Source organism: Bombus pascuorum, chromosome 15 (assembly GCF_905332965.1).
Source record: "Bombus pascuorum chromosome 15, iyBomPasc1.1, whole genome shotgun sequence".
Lineage (NCBI taxonomy): Eukaryota > Metazoa > Arthropoda > Insecta > Hymenoptera > Apidae > Bombus > Bombus pascuorum.
The window spans coordinates 5759455-5774157 of NC_083502.1; the positions used below are offsets into that span (position 1 = coordinate 5759455).

The 14703-nt window shown below is 30.6% G+C and overlaps 3 protein-coding genes across 6 annotated transcripts; 2 read left to right on the forward strand and 1 right to left on the reverse strand.

The window, feature by feature from the left end:
• Positions 1-1039: 1039 nt before the first annotated feature.
• LOC132914761 (large ribosomal subunit protein eL31) lies at positions 1040-2079 on the forward strand. Its single transcript, XM_060974139.1, has 3 exons — positions 1040-1175; positions 1561-1787; positions 1902-2079. The coding sequence occupies exons 2-3, from the start codon at positions 1567-1569 to the stop codon at positions 2050-2052; spliced, it is 372 nt and encodes a 123-aa protein (XP_060830122.1). The 5' UTR covers positions 1040-1175; positions 1561-1566; the 3' UTR covers positions 2053-2079.
• Positions 2080-2505: 426 nt separating this feature from the next.
• On the forward strand, positions 2506-11187 carry LOC132914760 (protein phosphatase 1 regulatory subunit 14B). 3 transcript variants are annotated; one of them, XM_060974137.1, is made up of 5 exons: positions 2506-2612; positions 3733-3948; positions 4029-4118; positions 4208-4249; positions 11050-11187. In XM_060974137.1, the coding sequence occupies exons 2-5, from the start codon at positions 3742-3744 to the stop codon at positions 11080-11082; spliced, it is 372 nt and encodes a 123-aa protein (XP_060830120.1). In that variant the 5' UTR covers positions 2506-2612; positions 3733-3741; the 3' UTR covers positions 11083-11187. The 3 variants fall into 3 exon arrangements, with proteins under 3 accessions (XP_060830120.1, XP_060830118.1, XP_060830121.1); XM_060974135.1 differs by lacking the exon at positions 11050-11187 and adding an exon at positions 4485-7558; XM_060974138.1 differs by lacking the exon at positions 11050-11187 and adding an exon at positions 5317-7558.
• LOC132914755 (brahma-associated protein of 60 kDa) lies at positions 7984-12437 on the reverse strand. 2 transcript variants are annotated; one of them, XM_060974125.1, is made up of 7 exons: positions 12372-12437; positions 11048-11179; positions 10800-10975; positions 10112-10442; positions 9829-10026; positions 9375-9633; positions 7984-9078 (listed from the first exon to the last, which is right to left on the reverse strand). In XM_060974125.1, the coding sequence occupies exons 1-7, from the start codon at positions 12420-12422 to the stop codon at positions 8672-8674; spliced, it is 1554 nt and encodes a 517-aa protein (XP_060830108.1). In that variant the 5' UTR covers positions 12423-12437; the 3' UTR covers positions 7984-8671. The 2 variants fall into 2 exon arrangements, with proteins under 2 accessions (XP_060830108.1, XP_060830107.1); XM_060974124.1 differs by having other exon boundaries at positions 10112-10457.
• Positions 12438-14703: the final 2266 nt, after the last annotated feature.

The window sequence follows — 14703 nt, forward strand, 5'->3', positions numbered from 1 at the left end:
GGCGCGATCTTTCTTACGCCATATATTATATCTAGTTTGGAATCTTTATTGTTAAAATCTTCCTTCTACGTATTTAGTTATTAATAAATAAATTGTAGATCTTTATGCATTTATGGTATATTTGAAGGTATAAAAAGAAGTATATTTTTATTTATTTCTTTGTAGTTTAGACCCAGTTTCTATTAAGTACAAGGAGGTTGTTGTGTTCTTATTTCCAGTTTCTTATATTGGGATTTTATTCCTTATACTATATCTATATAGATATATTATATATATTTTACAAATGCATATAATAATAATTTCCATAAATTTCCATTTAAATTTCTATTTCTTTATTTATGCCTACAAAAATATAAAAATACATTAAAATCCACAGTCTATTAATAAAGTATCAGTCGTAAAGAAATAAATATGGTATTAATTATATACATTTATTAGTTTATAAAGTTATCTTTGCTATTCTTTCAAATTTAATTTTAATAAAAAGTTTTTATAAATGTTTCACTTAATAAAAAGTAAAATTAATAATAGGTCACTTTATCTACTCTTCATTTATGAAAAGATTGTATCATATAAATAAAGTATATATATATATATATATAGAATTATATATATGTATATAAGGAGGAAATATAATTATAAAATATTGATTTATTTTAATATTTGATTTATAATACATTATAACATAATAAGCTACGTTTTCGAATATTAATAAAGTATTAGTTAAAATTAGATAAAGTACTAATCGAATTTCACTGAAAATGTTTTATGAACTACTGGAATTATATTTAGTAATTACATATAGTATATTATCCTATCTATTTTTGATTTATGAAAAATATGTTGTTTATCTTATGACAGTATATATATGGGATATAAATATAATTATAGAATATTGATTTTCTCTAAAGATTAAATTTATACTTTACATAATACAAGAAACGAACATATGCGCTTTAAATGGCTTCATGGGATGTGAAAACGTAGAAACAGTACTAAATACGAATAATTTTTATTTATACATCAAATACATAATATCATAAGTTACCAGAAATTTCATTAGCCTTACAAATACATTTTACAGGTTAAGTTGTATCAAAATATTACCGTTAGAAATTGGTGAGTTTAGGAACGCGAAGAACCAGTTCTTTTACGTTCAGCCAGAGAATAGGAAGGTATTGTCATTTTTTACTTCAAATAAAATCAGAGAACATCTGGCTGTGTATTATTAATAGTAAATAAGTTTCGGTATAATTATATCGATTAATTACTGCACAACAACACGATTTTAATATTATCGTCGATAATATAACATGCTTTATAATTAGAATATACAAGTGTAACGCTGTTTTGTTTACTACTCTTCCTGTATATAAAATAATTTAGACAACTGTAAAATTTAATTTTATTATACAAAAATATATTAGTACTGTAAGAATGCATGTTTTGTATTTAGTTTCTTTTTTAATTAAGAATTATTTTATATATTCCTCTTTTTTTACTGTGATAAATTTGGTTATGTCACGTTGTAACTGTAAATTTGGCAGTTTTTATTTTCAGTAAAAAATGGCCAAATCTAAGGAGAAGAAGAGCAAAAGTGCTATTAATGAAGTTGTCACTCGTGAATATACAGTGAATCTCCACAAACGTCTCCACGGAGTTGGATTTAAAAAACGTGCTCCACGAGCTATCAAAGAAATTCGCAAATTTGCTGAAAAACAAATGGGAACTCCAGATGTGAGGATTGATACACGACTCAACAAACAACTGTGGTCTAAGGGAATCAGGTAAATTTTATATATTTCTGAGTTTGATTTAATTTATAATTATTTACGACTGAACTGTCACAGTCTGAATTTTTTGGTATTTTATATTATTAATTTGCATTTGTATGTTTCTAGAAATGTACCATTCAGAGTTCGTGTACGGTTGAGCAGAAGAAGGAATGATGATGAAGATTCTGCAAATAAGTTGTACACGCTTGTTACATACATACCAGTTGCTACCTTCAAAGGTTTACAGACAGAAAATGTTGATGCAAGCCAAGATTGATTTATTTCTGATTAATAAATAAGTTTCATCAATTTTTGACTTTATAATTATTTCAATATTCCCTTTTTTATTTCACGCTCAATATTTTTTATTATTTTTTAACATTCAACTTCTTTAATGTACTTAGGATAGTAATATTAGAAATGATACTACTTATTTACCTAATCTAGTACATTTTACAAAGTCTATATTTAACATCAGAATCAGAGATATTAAAGATAAATTAATTTTAAAATCCTACATTGAGTAAGTTAGAACAATTTAAAATTTTAAAGGGTTCAAATGTAAAAATTTTCTGCGATCTGATATTGTCGATTATCGATACATATCGACAACAATGTCACTATATATGTTTCCCACGCTATAATGTTCCTAGCCAATTCTTACTGTAATTTGCTATAAGATAGTGATATTTCGAGCATCCTATGGTAATCATAGTTAGTGTAAAATTTTATCATAGTCGAGGAACTTCAAGAAAGTTTATTATTCGTATGGATTCTGGCATTACGATACTGTATTACGGCTCGAATAGTGTACGTTCTGAAATAGGAGCAGTGAGTGTAAGTAATATCAAGTGATCGTACGAAGGCGCGCTAACAATATTTCTTTTTCTCTCGTTTCCCTATTAATTTTATTGAGTCCTAGGTAGATAATTGACTTGATCTTTGTTTATACTTATGCTGACATGAGTCGGTGATCATTTATTAAAATGCAAAGTACGAATCCACTAATGTCGCTTTATTTACAAGAGTGTCGGCACCTTTTTTTTTTCTTTCATTTTAATTCGCCGGCTCACAGTTTTATCAAAGTATTCTTAGTAGTTTTATTTCGATGCTCTCGAACTGTTTGTGTAATCAAAGCGTCGCGTCTCATCGAGGCTGCATTTGCATTCAATAACTTCAGATAATAAGCCTATTGTTTATTGTAGCATGCAAAACGCGGCTAACATGTGCGTAAACGCATATAGTTAAAGAGAAATAAATTTATGTATGCTTATGATTTACGGCTTGGTTTGGGCGCTATAATTATTTGCTCCGATTAATTCGATTCGGTTTGTCAATGATCGATCACGCGGCTACTTTTTATCAAGTAAATCGCGCACATAATTAAGTCTGTGGGAACGGATGTGACTCCGTGAAGAAAGAATTTCGTTCCCACATTTCTTTCTTACTTTTACCGCACATTATCATCGTACGATCCTTCCTCTAACCGGTACACCTTAGTTATAAGTTATAATTTTTCTATAAAAGAAAGAAAAAAATTGTATTAAGAAATAAAAAAAACAAAATTTCTATTTAGTTTTTATTCATTTTTTAAAACGAATTTTTGTCCGCATAACAATATAAATATAGATTGAAAATTATTATATATTATTATTTTATGCAATTATTTTTTGTATAAGCATATTCTATACTATATACAATATTAAAAATTTGTATATTTTCTATATACTGTAATATATCTTTTTCTTGTTTTTTATCCTTTCCTTTATTATTCTAATTGTTTTATTAACATATCCCATTAAACACATATATCATACATAATACAATGTTTAAATAAATTCTTTAAGAATACTATACTAACAAATGTATCTTGTATTTTTTATTTTCTTTCTTCGTACAATTCTTTATTGCACAATTTTTTATATATTTTTTAATTTTTCTTTTTCTAATTATTCAGTAGTTTATAATGGAAGGAGGTGGAGTACTTACAGCAGAACGCAGTCCTGCTCGTGCGAATCTGCATGTAGCTTTCAGTGAAAAGGGTGAGGTAAAGGAACGCAGGGAAAAATTCTTAACAGCCAAGTATGGGTCTCATCAGATGTCTCTTATCCGTAAAAGACTTGCAGTTGAAATGTGGCTCTTTGATGAGCTAGAAAAACTATATGAAACAGTTGTAAGTTTAAAATTAATCTCTTTGTAACTAGAAGTTATTACATAGATATAAATTATTTATCAATTTTTGTTAATTGACAGAATGAAAATGGTAAAAATCGGGAAGTTGAAATAGATATAGATGAACTTCTTGATATGGACAGTGATGATCATAGACGAAGATTTTTGCAGGTATGTATAAGTACATTAGATTAGATGGTTGTTAACAAAGCTGATACACATTAGTTATTGTTATTTATTGTTTTATTTTGTTGTTATAGGAGTTATTGGTTGATACAAAGAAACCACCACATGATGTAAATGTAAGTGCAGCTTCTAAGCTTGTCTTGATAAATTTGCAATTATTTGTTGGAACAATATCCTTTCTCTCAAAATTTAATACTCTGTGACTAACATATACCTGAAAATAATATCTAGTATTTTTAATGAATTAATAAGCTCGATTATAGTATACCTATGGTTCTAAAGGAATAATTTGTTTGATAAACTGGGGCCTTGTCACTAACGGAAGTTCATCTCTTTATTTATATGTTTCAGAAATTCATTAACGATTTACTTGAAAAAGCTAAAACACTTTGAAGAACTTCCGCGTTCTTCTTAACACTTACGTGTTTGCAAGGACTTTTTTGAAGCATGAACAAATTTGCTCAGATTTTGGGACGAGTCAAAGACATATTCAAGCCTTAAATGAGTCGCGCGCATACGTGACTTAAATGCCAATTTATCATTATACTTGGATCGAACATAATGGGGAAAAGAAAATGAAAAAAAATCTAATCCATCAAATGACTCTGCACATTTTTATTCTAGCGTATATTATTTCATATTGAAATCGTAAGCATTAGTATCTGACTTATCTCAGTACAACGGCTAACTTTGTTAGTTATTTATGTGCGCATCGCATATCAAATAATAAATCTCACAGTACACGGAACTGCCTTGCTGTACGATCCATCCAGTGTGATGTATAGTAGAAAACGTTTGTTCTTCTATACTCTAGTTTTGTATGCATTCTATACTCCATTGTTCGTAGTAATATTTATGTTATTAGGGGATGATTAACTAACAAAGATACTTCCAAAACACTGTAACTATATCAAATAATTTCTATGCATATCCTAAGTTCATTGAATTGTCACGACTGAGGATATGATTGGGTTTGAAATGATTAATATTTTTTATGTTGTAGCGAATTAATACAAACTTTTTTTTTATTTATTGTAGAAGATACTTTAAGGGGGCAGATATGCAAAATTTCGCATCGAATGCTTGTATGAATTTAAAGGGGGAAAAAAAAGAAAGAAACGAAAAAAAAAAAAAAAAATGATGGAATCTGTTTGATAATATAATAAAAGCGTGTATGTTTCAGATGATATTATCACTGGCATAGTAATAATTAAAACGTGGAAATGACACCTATCGTTGCTCCAGTACCGAATCAGTATTGAAAATTATCGTGAAGCAGAAATTAACTCTGCCGTAAGTTTGTCATTTTGCTCCTCTTTTTTTTTGGATAATTGTTGATTGAAATTTTTCAAAGTTCTTGTTAAGTCGTTAATTAAAAAAAAAAAGAAGAATGAAGGAAAAACCATAAAAACATTCCTACATTTAGAAAGATATTAAATTCTTTATATTGTAACGACGATGTAGTGATGATTTTTTAAATTACTTTGTTACTTATATAATCATGTTGTTAATTTTCAAGATTTTAAATTTCTATTTATAGACGTGTTATACTCGTTTAAATGATCGGTCGATCATCTTTAATGAATCTTTAATAGATCAATTCGCGTATTTGTCTCGAAAAAGAAAGAACAAATGGAATGAATGTACAAGTCCTCTGTTCTGACGGCCTCGTTTGGATAAAATAATTGTAAATGCGTAGAATTATTCGTGTGTATCTATATGTAGTACAAATTAGCGTTTGTGTTATGAAAAGAAAAAATAATTCACCGTCGCAACAGAGTGCAATCATAGGTGACATTTATACGATTTACCGACAGTCATTTAACATACGAGCTATCGTGTAAAATGTATCCACAGTTACTGTAAAAGAGGAAGGGAGTGAATTTAACGCAAACTTCCGGATAAACCCAAAGGATCTCTTGCACCGATGTATCTCGCATTAATTACTTAAAACCAAAAATGAAAAAAAAAGACTGCACAAGTGGAATTTACCTTCCTCTTAGACACCATATATTATAATATAGATGCGTACAGAAATCACAGTAAGTGGCAAAACAGGATGGATAAGATGGATATATTATCGAAGATCGAATACACAGTATCGGATGTTGAACGGGGAACCAAAAAGTTTTCTGTTTATGCTGGACAAAAACGTAAAAAGCAATACCTGTATGATGTGATTACTTAAAACTATATATTCACGTGAAAGAAAAAGGAAAGAAATGGCTAGAAGAACTCTGTGGCTACCTCGTACGCCATATTTCTAGTGCTATTAATCCCCATTCAAAGAACAGACAAAAAAAGAAGAAGAAAACGTGGAGAAACAAGAATGATTTTATCCAAGCAAAGACTTAGTGAATCACTATCATTTTACGAGATATATTTGAGTGTACAGAGATTCACAGCTGCCATTTGTCTTTTGGCAAAAATGTGATCTTTGTAGACTTGATCTGAGGGCATAGAGAAATGTGTTTAGAATATCTTTCTACTCACCCATCCTTCAAACAAAAAAATATACTTCCATTTAGGTGAATAACGTGTAATTAAAGGAGAAAAAAAGGTCTTGTCACTCAATTATATATATTTAAAACTTTATACGACAAAATATATGTGAATGTATAATTAAGATTAGGGAAGTAAAAAACAAAAGTACTATACAATAAACCTTGATCTCATAATAAAACGGTGCAATCGTGACGTGTTCGTTCACTTTTGATCAAGTGGAGTCATATGACTATATGACACACGTATTTAGCGATTGATTTTTATGTCGAACGAAGACGTCAGAATCCAATCAGAGTTTATTGTACTAGAAACGATACAATCAATTGGTGCACTTGTGATTTAGTGTTGTACAACGGTATGCGACCTTCGATAGAATTATGTTCATCGAATCGGCACGTAAAATGGAGAAGAGGAAAAAATACAAGAAGATTATGAAGTTTTTAAATTTTATCACCAGAAAACAATGTCGCTGTAGAAACCGGCTCCTTTCTTCTTTCATCCTGCGTTATAAAATAAAAACGTGGATCAAGTGCTTTGCGTGTAATGCTCGTTGGCATGTGAAGAATGTTTCGTAATATATATGTATCGTTCCGGCTTCGTGTCTTTAAAAAAAGAAAGGCGTAGGAAACTCGTGTGTAATTGGTATGATGCGATTTCAACGTTATTCTCTCGGCGAGTCGTGTTTTGCAAGAAATGCGTGGAATACATTAATGTCTCGAAGAAAAAGAGGAAAACACGATGAAAGACGTAAATTTATATCCGTAAAATGGCACTGGAATTTCTCATCCTCGTGTGAATGTCTTGGAATGTTAATGTTGTAATACTGAATCAAATTAATCCATAATACTCTTAAGTAAGAGGGGAAAGCACTTTTACACTGACGAAATAAAATTGAAACTTCCGCGATGAAAAAAAAAAAAGAACAAAAATAGGGAAAGAATAAGAAATTTAGGATTCTTGTTCCTTACGTTTTAAATTGGCGATATTGCCGTTTCCACGAGGAAACCATATTTTGCATCAACATGTACTGATTATGTAAGAGATTGTATTTACTTGCACAAACAAAATAAGAATTGGATAACAGAAAAATTTATAGCTCGTTTCTTTCCTTTTCTTTCACCCAATGAACTAATTACAGTATACAATATTAATAAATTGGAGATTTACAATTATAATTATAAGCGTAGGTTACTTTAAAAAGTTAGTTAATATCTTTTTTAATCTTTCATTAAAAATTGAAAAGAAATCAAGAAAAGAAATGAAATCTTAACCGCAGTAATTACATTATTGTACTGAAAATATTTATTCATCAATATGGGATTCAGTTTAAAATGGTTTCAGCGAATTATATCAAAGGTTTATTCGTTATATTATACAGAAGTTTCTCGCATTTATAATACGCGGTAGCGGATTACGATACATATCCTCATAGAAAAGACTTCTGAAAAACTAGCTTGAATAAAGATATACGAGGTCGATATACGTATTCGTACTAAATAAATCTGTTATCCATGAGATTCCTCTATGATTACTATACATCATTTCTTATTCGTAAAAATATGTCACTCGTACTATAATGTCACAGTGACACTGCATTGTGAATGAAGCGTAAGACACGTTAATCGATCGATTTTGCAATTGGAACAAGAGAAAAATTTATATAAATACTTTACATACAGTATGCGAAGTAATTATATGAAAAAGGCAATCTATTAAGGATGGAAATAAATTAATATATACGATTTTAAATCTTTCAACATCTCATCGCTTAGTTGGAATAAATTATTAACAAAGATTTTAAGCAATGATTATTATGAGATAAGATATACGTTAACCAATTTTTTACTTTGTCTGCTATAATTACTTTAGTCATTGTTCTAAAATATTCAGCTTTTGATTAAGATAAAATTGAAATAACATATAATAAATAAGAAATTTTGTTTAAACAAATACTTTATTAATAACTTATTTAATAATTTCTTTTGTTCGATATAATTACTTCTTACACTGTAGCGAAGCCTCTTCGATAATACTTATGAATTTCTTATACCGAGTGCCTGTTCCAATTCTGCGCGTTTCTGTTGAACCTTCGTGTAGAAATATCTACACACTGCTTCTTGCGCCCACGGTTGATAATAGAATTCTGCTCTGCGCTCTTCTTCTGGGTTGCCAACAACATCTATCATGGTCTTCAAATCCCTCGTTTGCGAGATAATCCATTTGTTGATGAACTGCTGAGGATCTTTAGCGAAACTCAAGAAGAACTCTCGGTTCGTTTTCAATTGGTTGATCGTTTCGACAGTTTCGTGGATTTTGTTGTCGAGACTCTGGATTTCTTGTTGACTTGCGGTCGATAACAGGAAATTGTTCATCTGTGTTTTTAACGTATCGTCAACTTCCACGTCTATGTCGTAACACGCAGTCTGTTTCGTTTCTGTACCTGATTTAGAACGTGAAAGAACAAATGGTTATTTTTTGTTTTTGCAAATATGGAATATGGTGTGCACTTCTTAATTATTATTGTAGGACTTTTTACAAACTCATATTTTTGAGAATATAATTACAAAATACAGGATCGGCAGAAAATTGTTTTACCTATCAAATATTATAGAAAGCACCATACTTTGGATATATTATACATTTTCTCACACTATGTGCATTCTGTGCAATTTCACACTTTCAAGTTTTCTATAGATGCATACAAATCCGCACTCTAAAATTATTATTGATAGATACCTTCGACGCTAATAACGTGATTAATCACGATCGGGTCTGGAGGATGGAGCAACGGATTTAAACGCTGTGGTATTTCCGCGAATTTCATCCTTGAACAGGCGAATATTTGTTCGAGATATTTATCACAGTTTATGAATTCCCTTTCGTGACTGTCTTGAAGTTTGTGTGTCTTTATGTACTGCCAAAGAGCAGAGATGATAACAGGTCGCGTTTGGGTATGTACACCTAGAAGTCTGGCTAATCTAGGATCTAGCTTAAACTGCAACCAAAAAATTTCTATTAAATTCTAACTCAGCTTACATTTATTTTATTCATTAATAAGAATGTACGAGAACCAGAGGATGTCAAACTGGGAAAATTTAATTAACTTAAAGTAGTCAGAGACAATTAGAATGTTAAGCATTTGTAATTTTACAAATTTTGGTACATCCCTTTTATTTAAAAGAAATGTTACCTGTAAGGGTTGATAATCGAGAAGCAAGAGAATAGTGCATCGAACATTTTTATCTCCAGGTCTTTTCACTTGGAAACCGTCAGTTTCTTGTGTTGTCAATGTACGGTGCCATTCAACCAAGTGATTGTCAGGTCCATATAGATCTTTATCCAATTCTATAACTAGACTTTTAAAAAAGGAAGAGAATTTCCTTTTTACCTAAAAATCATTGTAATATAAATGAATTATCCTTCATTTTCAGATGATCTATGGTTTTCTTATCTAAGAATAAATTGATTTTTACTTTATTAGGATCATTTTTCGTATCATCTAAAAGTCGTCCCTCGACTCTAAGTTCCCAGGATGCAACCGAACCTTCTTCACCCTCCCCAGCCTCTTTCGCTGGGTAGAACGTATTCGAAATAAATATTCGCAATTTTCTTTTCTGTTTCATTGGGCGTTTCAGTGCTTCTTGTATATCAAGTCGCTTTCTCATTATAGTCGCGTCTAATTTCCTCTCAAATGCAAGTAAGTCCATGTAAGCCTGAGATTCAGGCACTAAATCACGCACTTTTTGTGGCAATATCTTGTCTGCTAGCTTTTTCTTCTTCTTGGACGTGGAATGTGAAAAATCACTGTTCCAAAAATACCTATATGAGTTTGTGTAAAAATCATAGATTCAAAAATCAATAAACCAATTTTTAAGCTTATGAAATGCAGTGAAGATCCTGGTGAATTCAGTGAATGGTTTCTTTTTAACATTTTGATGATGACAAATAAATTAACAATTTAATAATCAAGCAACCAAATTGATAAAAAAATTAATTGACATATTGCTTTTTGAAATGTACAAAATCATAAATATTAAAAGCTAGTTTATTCCAATAAAGACAATTAGTTAATACATTGTTTAATGCAATGAGTTAATGAGCAAAGTAATACAAAATATGGATGCAAAATTAAATAAAAGCATGCAATGTTAGCGTACTTACGGTTTCTGTTGTGACATAGGAATACGTTGATCTGCACTCCTTTTTCCAACAGGTGGAGTCGGCATAGGTCCTTGACGCATGTTCGAATATGGTTGATTGGCTCTTATTATACTGGCTGGTCCAGGACCTGCGTTAGCCATTTGTGGAGGAGGAGTAAATCCTGATCTCTGCTGCATCTATATAAAAATTAACCTAGAACTTCCTTACTGTTCTAGTTAATTCAATTTTCTTAATTCTTATATACTTACAGGAAAATTTGGGCTGGAATACTGCCGTAAATTAGGAGGTACAGACGATGCAGCATACCTTTGTGGTGGAGGGCCATTATTTCCTGTATTTGGTACAGGAAACCTTTGTGCCATGTTTCTTTGGTGATAACCCTACTGATTGAAATCAAGAAATCACTCATACAAATATTGTTGTATAATTTAAATGAAATTTTATCGAACTTTATTCTACAGCAAAGTCACACAAATTGCTATTAAAATGTACAATATTTTATTACATAAGAAAGTTTATTTATGTCCCTTGTACATAAAATTACTTATTTTTATATACAGAAATAAAAAGACAATGCTTTTTAAATAAACACCCTGACTTTTCTGTCAAACTAGTGCAACTACAAAACAAAAACATAACCTAATTACAACTTTACTCAAGTCACAATTAATCGTGTTATTTTTCTAAGTATCGTAACATTGTTAACAAAATGGTAAATTTCATAAAACAATCAGTAAAAATATAAAGAAGATGAATATCGAAAAGCTGAAATAGAACTTTTTCGTTAGAATTGAGTGCATTTTTGCATCACAACACAATTGCACTTGGAACGCTTTAAACTGCAATGTTCTATGGCTTGATGCGAATCAAAGTATGAAGAGAGAAAAAAGAACGACGAACAAGTGAAACGAATTTGGCAAATAATTGAAAAACAACCTACGCCTTCAAAATTTCCTTCCGTTTTCCTCCAGGTTTAATAAGCTCTCGAAAAGCGGCAGATTATGGGGGAATAATTTTTCTGATTCATAAGAGGGCGCCACCATCTGCGCCGTCTGCAGGGAATTTTTGAACTTAATTTTTAAATTGCTAAGGACTTGTTTTTGTATTATAACGTAGCTTAATTTAAAATATTATAGAATTACGCTGAAAGCATTTTTTAAAATCCTTCATGACTTTGTTTATTTCCTCTAATTGTTTATTAAAGACTTTCTAATTTCTAATACAGAATTATAAAATAATGAAACTATAATAAGAACTTTAACGCATTTCAAGTATCATTAACAACTTACTCTACAAAATTCTGTGAAAAAAGTACTTAATTATTTCATTATCCACTGTTTTCATGTAAGCTAAAGTAGTTAGATGAGAATATATTTTTACGTGATAAAATATCGATTATTAGTTTTGTTCTTTTGTATGAATTTTTAGAATAAAATAACAGTAAATTTCTTTAAAAAGTAATTTAATAAATTTCCTATATATAAAATTTCCAAATCCTTTAACTATGTAATAACATTCTGAATTTCTTGTAACATTGAATAAGTCAATTAAGAGATAGTAATAATAGAATACCTTGAATACCACCTGCGCACGCGGATTCTCATGAAAACAATAATTAATCATGAGACGCGTGGGGATTTAATCCCAGACGATCCCGCGTTTAAATCGTAAAACGCGCTCAAATTAAAGTGGGATTAGGTGTCGACGATTATGGCACGGCCACTCAAGTTACAAAATGGTCGTTAGGAACGATAATGGTTTTCGATTTGATCACGTGTTCGAAATAACTGAAATTATCGGATTTCGACGAAAATTTTGCTCGTTGACAACGAAGAGGGGAAATGGAAATACGCAAGATGCCGCGATTATATTTAAATCTGAGTCAGTAGCCAGCGATTTCGCCAGTGAAGAATCTTCCATATCGTTGGAATAAGAGTTACGTTCATTACGCAATGCTCCGTTATTGAAAATAAAAATCCCCATAGGAAACGGCTTTAGGAATATCTTTAAGCCTAGACTAGAAATGGCAATGTCTCGTGATTTTTTTTCTTGAAAACTATAAATACTAGCTACTTTATATTTTGTGCATTCATTCACACGTATTTCAGGATATATATATATATATATTTGTTTTATTGAGATAATAATTTCAAATTTCAAATGACGATTTAAAAAATATATAAAATATAAAAAATTCTGTAATTATGTTACTTTCAGATAAATGATGTAGCTTGTTTCTATTTATATACTTACATTATGTTTATTATTTTTTAAAAAGATTTCTTTTTAAGTTTGAATTTTAAACAATTCTGTTATAAGAGCGCCATCTTAAATAAGAATTTTTAAATTGCCCGTCTTTTGGCGGGCTTTCATCCTTAATCTGTTGGCTCTTCACGTGAATTCAAAAAGTGGATCAACGTAATAATAACTCGACCCATATGACGGCTGGTTATTTAAAGAAAAAACCTCTGATACTCTTTGCGCAATCGAATTTCCTTTTTCCCGTTTTTTGTCGAATATTTGGAGCGTAGAATGCAGCGAGGGGCTGCGTTTGAATAACAATATGGCGACTTGTAGATGCAAGTTGAGGAACATAATATGGAACGAAGTAAAGATCGTATTTTTCGTTAAAATTACAAATTTATAAATTAATTAATAGAAAATTTGAAATAATTGTGGCTTTTATTATTGAAACGAAAGACGATGAAGTCTTTTACTTTCCAGCGCAACATTAAGAAAATTAAAGCTCAGCTTCAACTTTAATTTAATTCTATATTGAAATTTTTATTTATGGTATGTAACAGTTTTTTAATTTAATTTGGAATTAAAATTCTGTGTAGTATCTTTCTTAGAAATTAATTTAAGTTTAGATTTATTTACAAAATTTGCATCTATTGGCAACTATAATCTATCTACTATGTTTCATATTTAGTTATTATAGTATCAAGTAGCTAAGTTTAATATGACTAGCTATTAAAATCGTGGAAAGGAAGCAACACAGTGAATAAGTAATACGACCAAGAAAGCGGAAGGAGAACTGTCTAGAATTAGTCAGCCTCTCAATCCATCACCACCCACCACAGTCCACAATGTGCTCCCACCGAAATGGAGCAAATAATACATCAGCAATAAGAGAAACATTATTACAATCTAGTGGAGAATTTTACAAGCAACAAAATTTCAGCACCTTCAACAAATTAGTTATATTATGTTTGGTTAATTATTATAACACTTTCTAATATCGTACAGTATGCATAATTTTAGAATTTATGACACAGCAATCCTGAAAGTTAGACTACTAAAAAGCTACAATTTATTTCAGTTCACCCAATTCTCAATTTCAAAGTTATTTATAATTTATTCCAATTCACAAGCAGATAAACAAGCAGCAAGCAATACAGTTCACCTATTTCCAAATTCCTAACGCTCTTTTCCAAGTTTCTAAAGCACCTTTAATCGCCTACGTGATACAAATCCCTGGAATCTATTCTACAGAAATTTCAAAATTCCTGACGAATCCGCAAATATGAAACCACGAAAAGGCTACAATTTATAGAAACTGCGATCCACGACCAAGTACACAAACAAGTAGGTAATCCCATTTCCACTTGCACAAGTTGCAAAACCATGCTAATCTTCTGCCCCTTGCAGCTTCCAGCGCGTGATCACTTGCTGCAACCTCACCTACTTCATTGTAATACAACGACAATATACAAGTTACTGGATCAAATTTACCTAACTCGAGCGCATGATTTTTCCAATGCTGTCGCACGTGGAACAACTATCGCGTGTATCGTGGAGGCGCAGCTTGGCAGTGGCGATTTTGGAAATTCTACGTCCAAGTGAATAAGCCGCTAATATTAGATCGTCGAAAACTGCGGAAAGCATGTACTCCTACACTGGT

Coding starts and splice junctions, on each gene's coding strand:
- LOC132914760 (XM_060974135.1), top strand. CDS start 3,742: ATGGAAGGAGGTGGAGTACTTACAGCAGAACGCAGTCCTGCTCGTGCG. Junction 3,949..4,028: donor AAAAACTATATGAAACAGTT/GTAAGTTTAAAA, acceptor GTTAATTGACAG/AATGAAAATGGTAAAAATCG. Junction 4,250..4,484: donor AACCACCACATGATGTAAAT/GTAAGTGCAGCT, acceptor TATATGTTTCAG/AAATTCATTAACGATTTACT.
- LOC132914755 (XM_060974124.1), bottom strand. CDS start 12,422: ATGATTAATTATTGTTTTCATGAGAATCCGCGTGCGCAGGTGGTATTC. Junction 11,180..12,371: donor GTGCGCAGGTGGTATTCAAG/GTATTCTATTAT, acceptor TTCAATCAGTAG/GGTTATCACCAAAGAAACAT. Junction 10,458..10,799: donor CCTATGTCACAACAGAAACC/GTAAGTACGCTA, acceptor AAACTCATATAG/GTATTTTTGGAACAGTGATT.
- LOC132914761 (XM_060974139.1), top strand. CDS start 1,567: ATGGCCAAATCTAAGGAGAAGAAGAGCAAAAGTGCTATTAATGAAGTT. Junction 1,788..1,901: donor CTGTGGTCTAAGGGAATCAG/GTAAATTTTATA, acceptor GTATGTTTCTAG/AAATGTACCATTCAGAGTTC.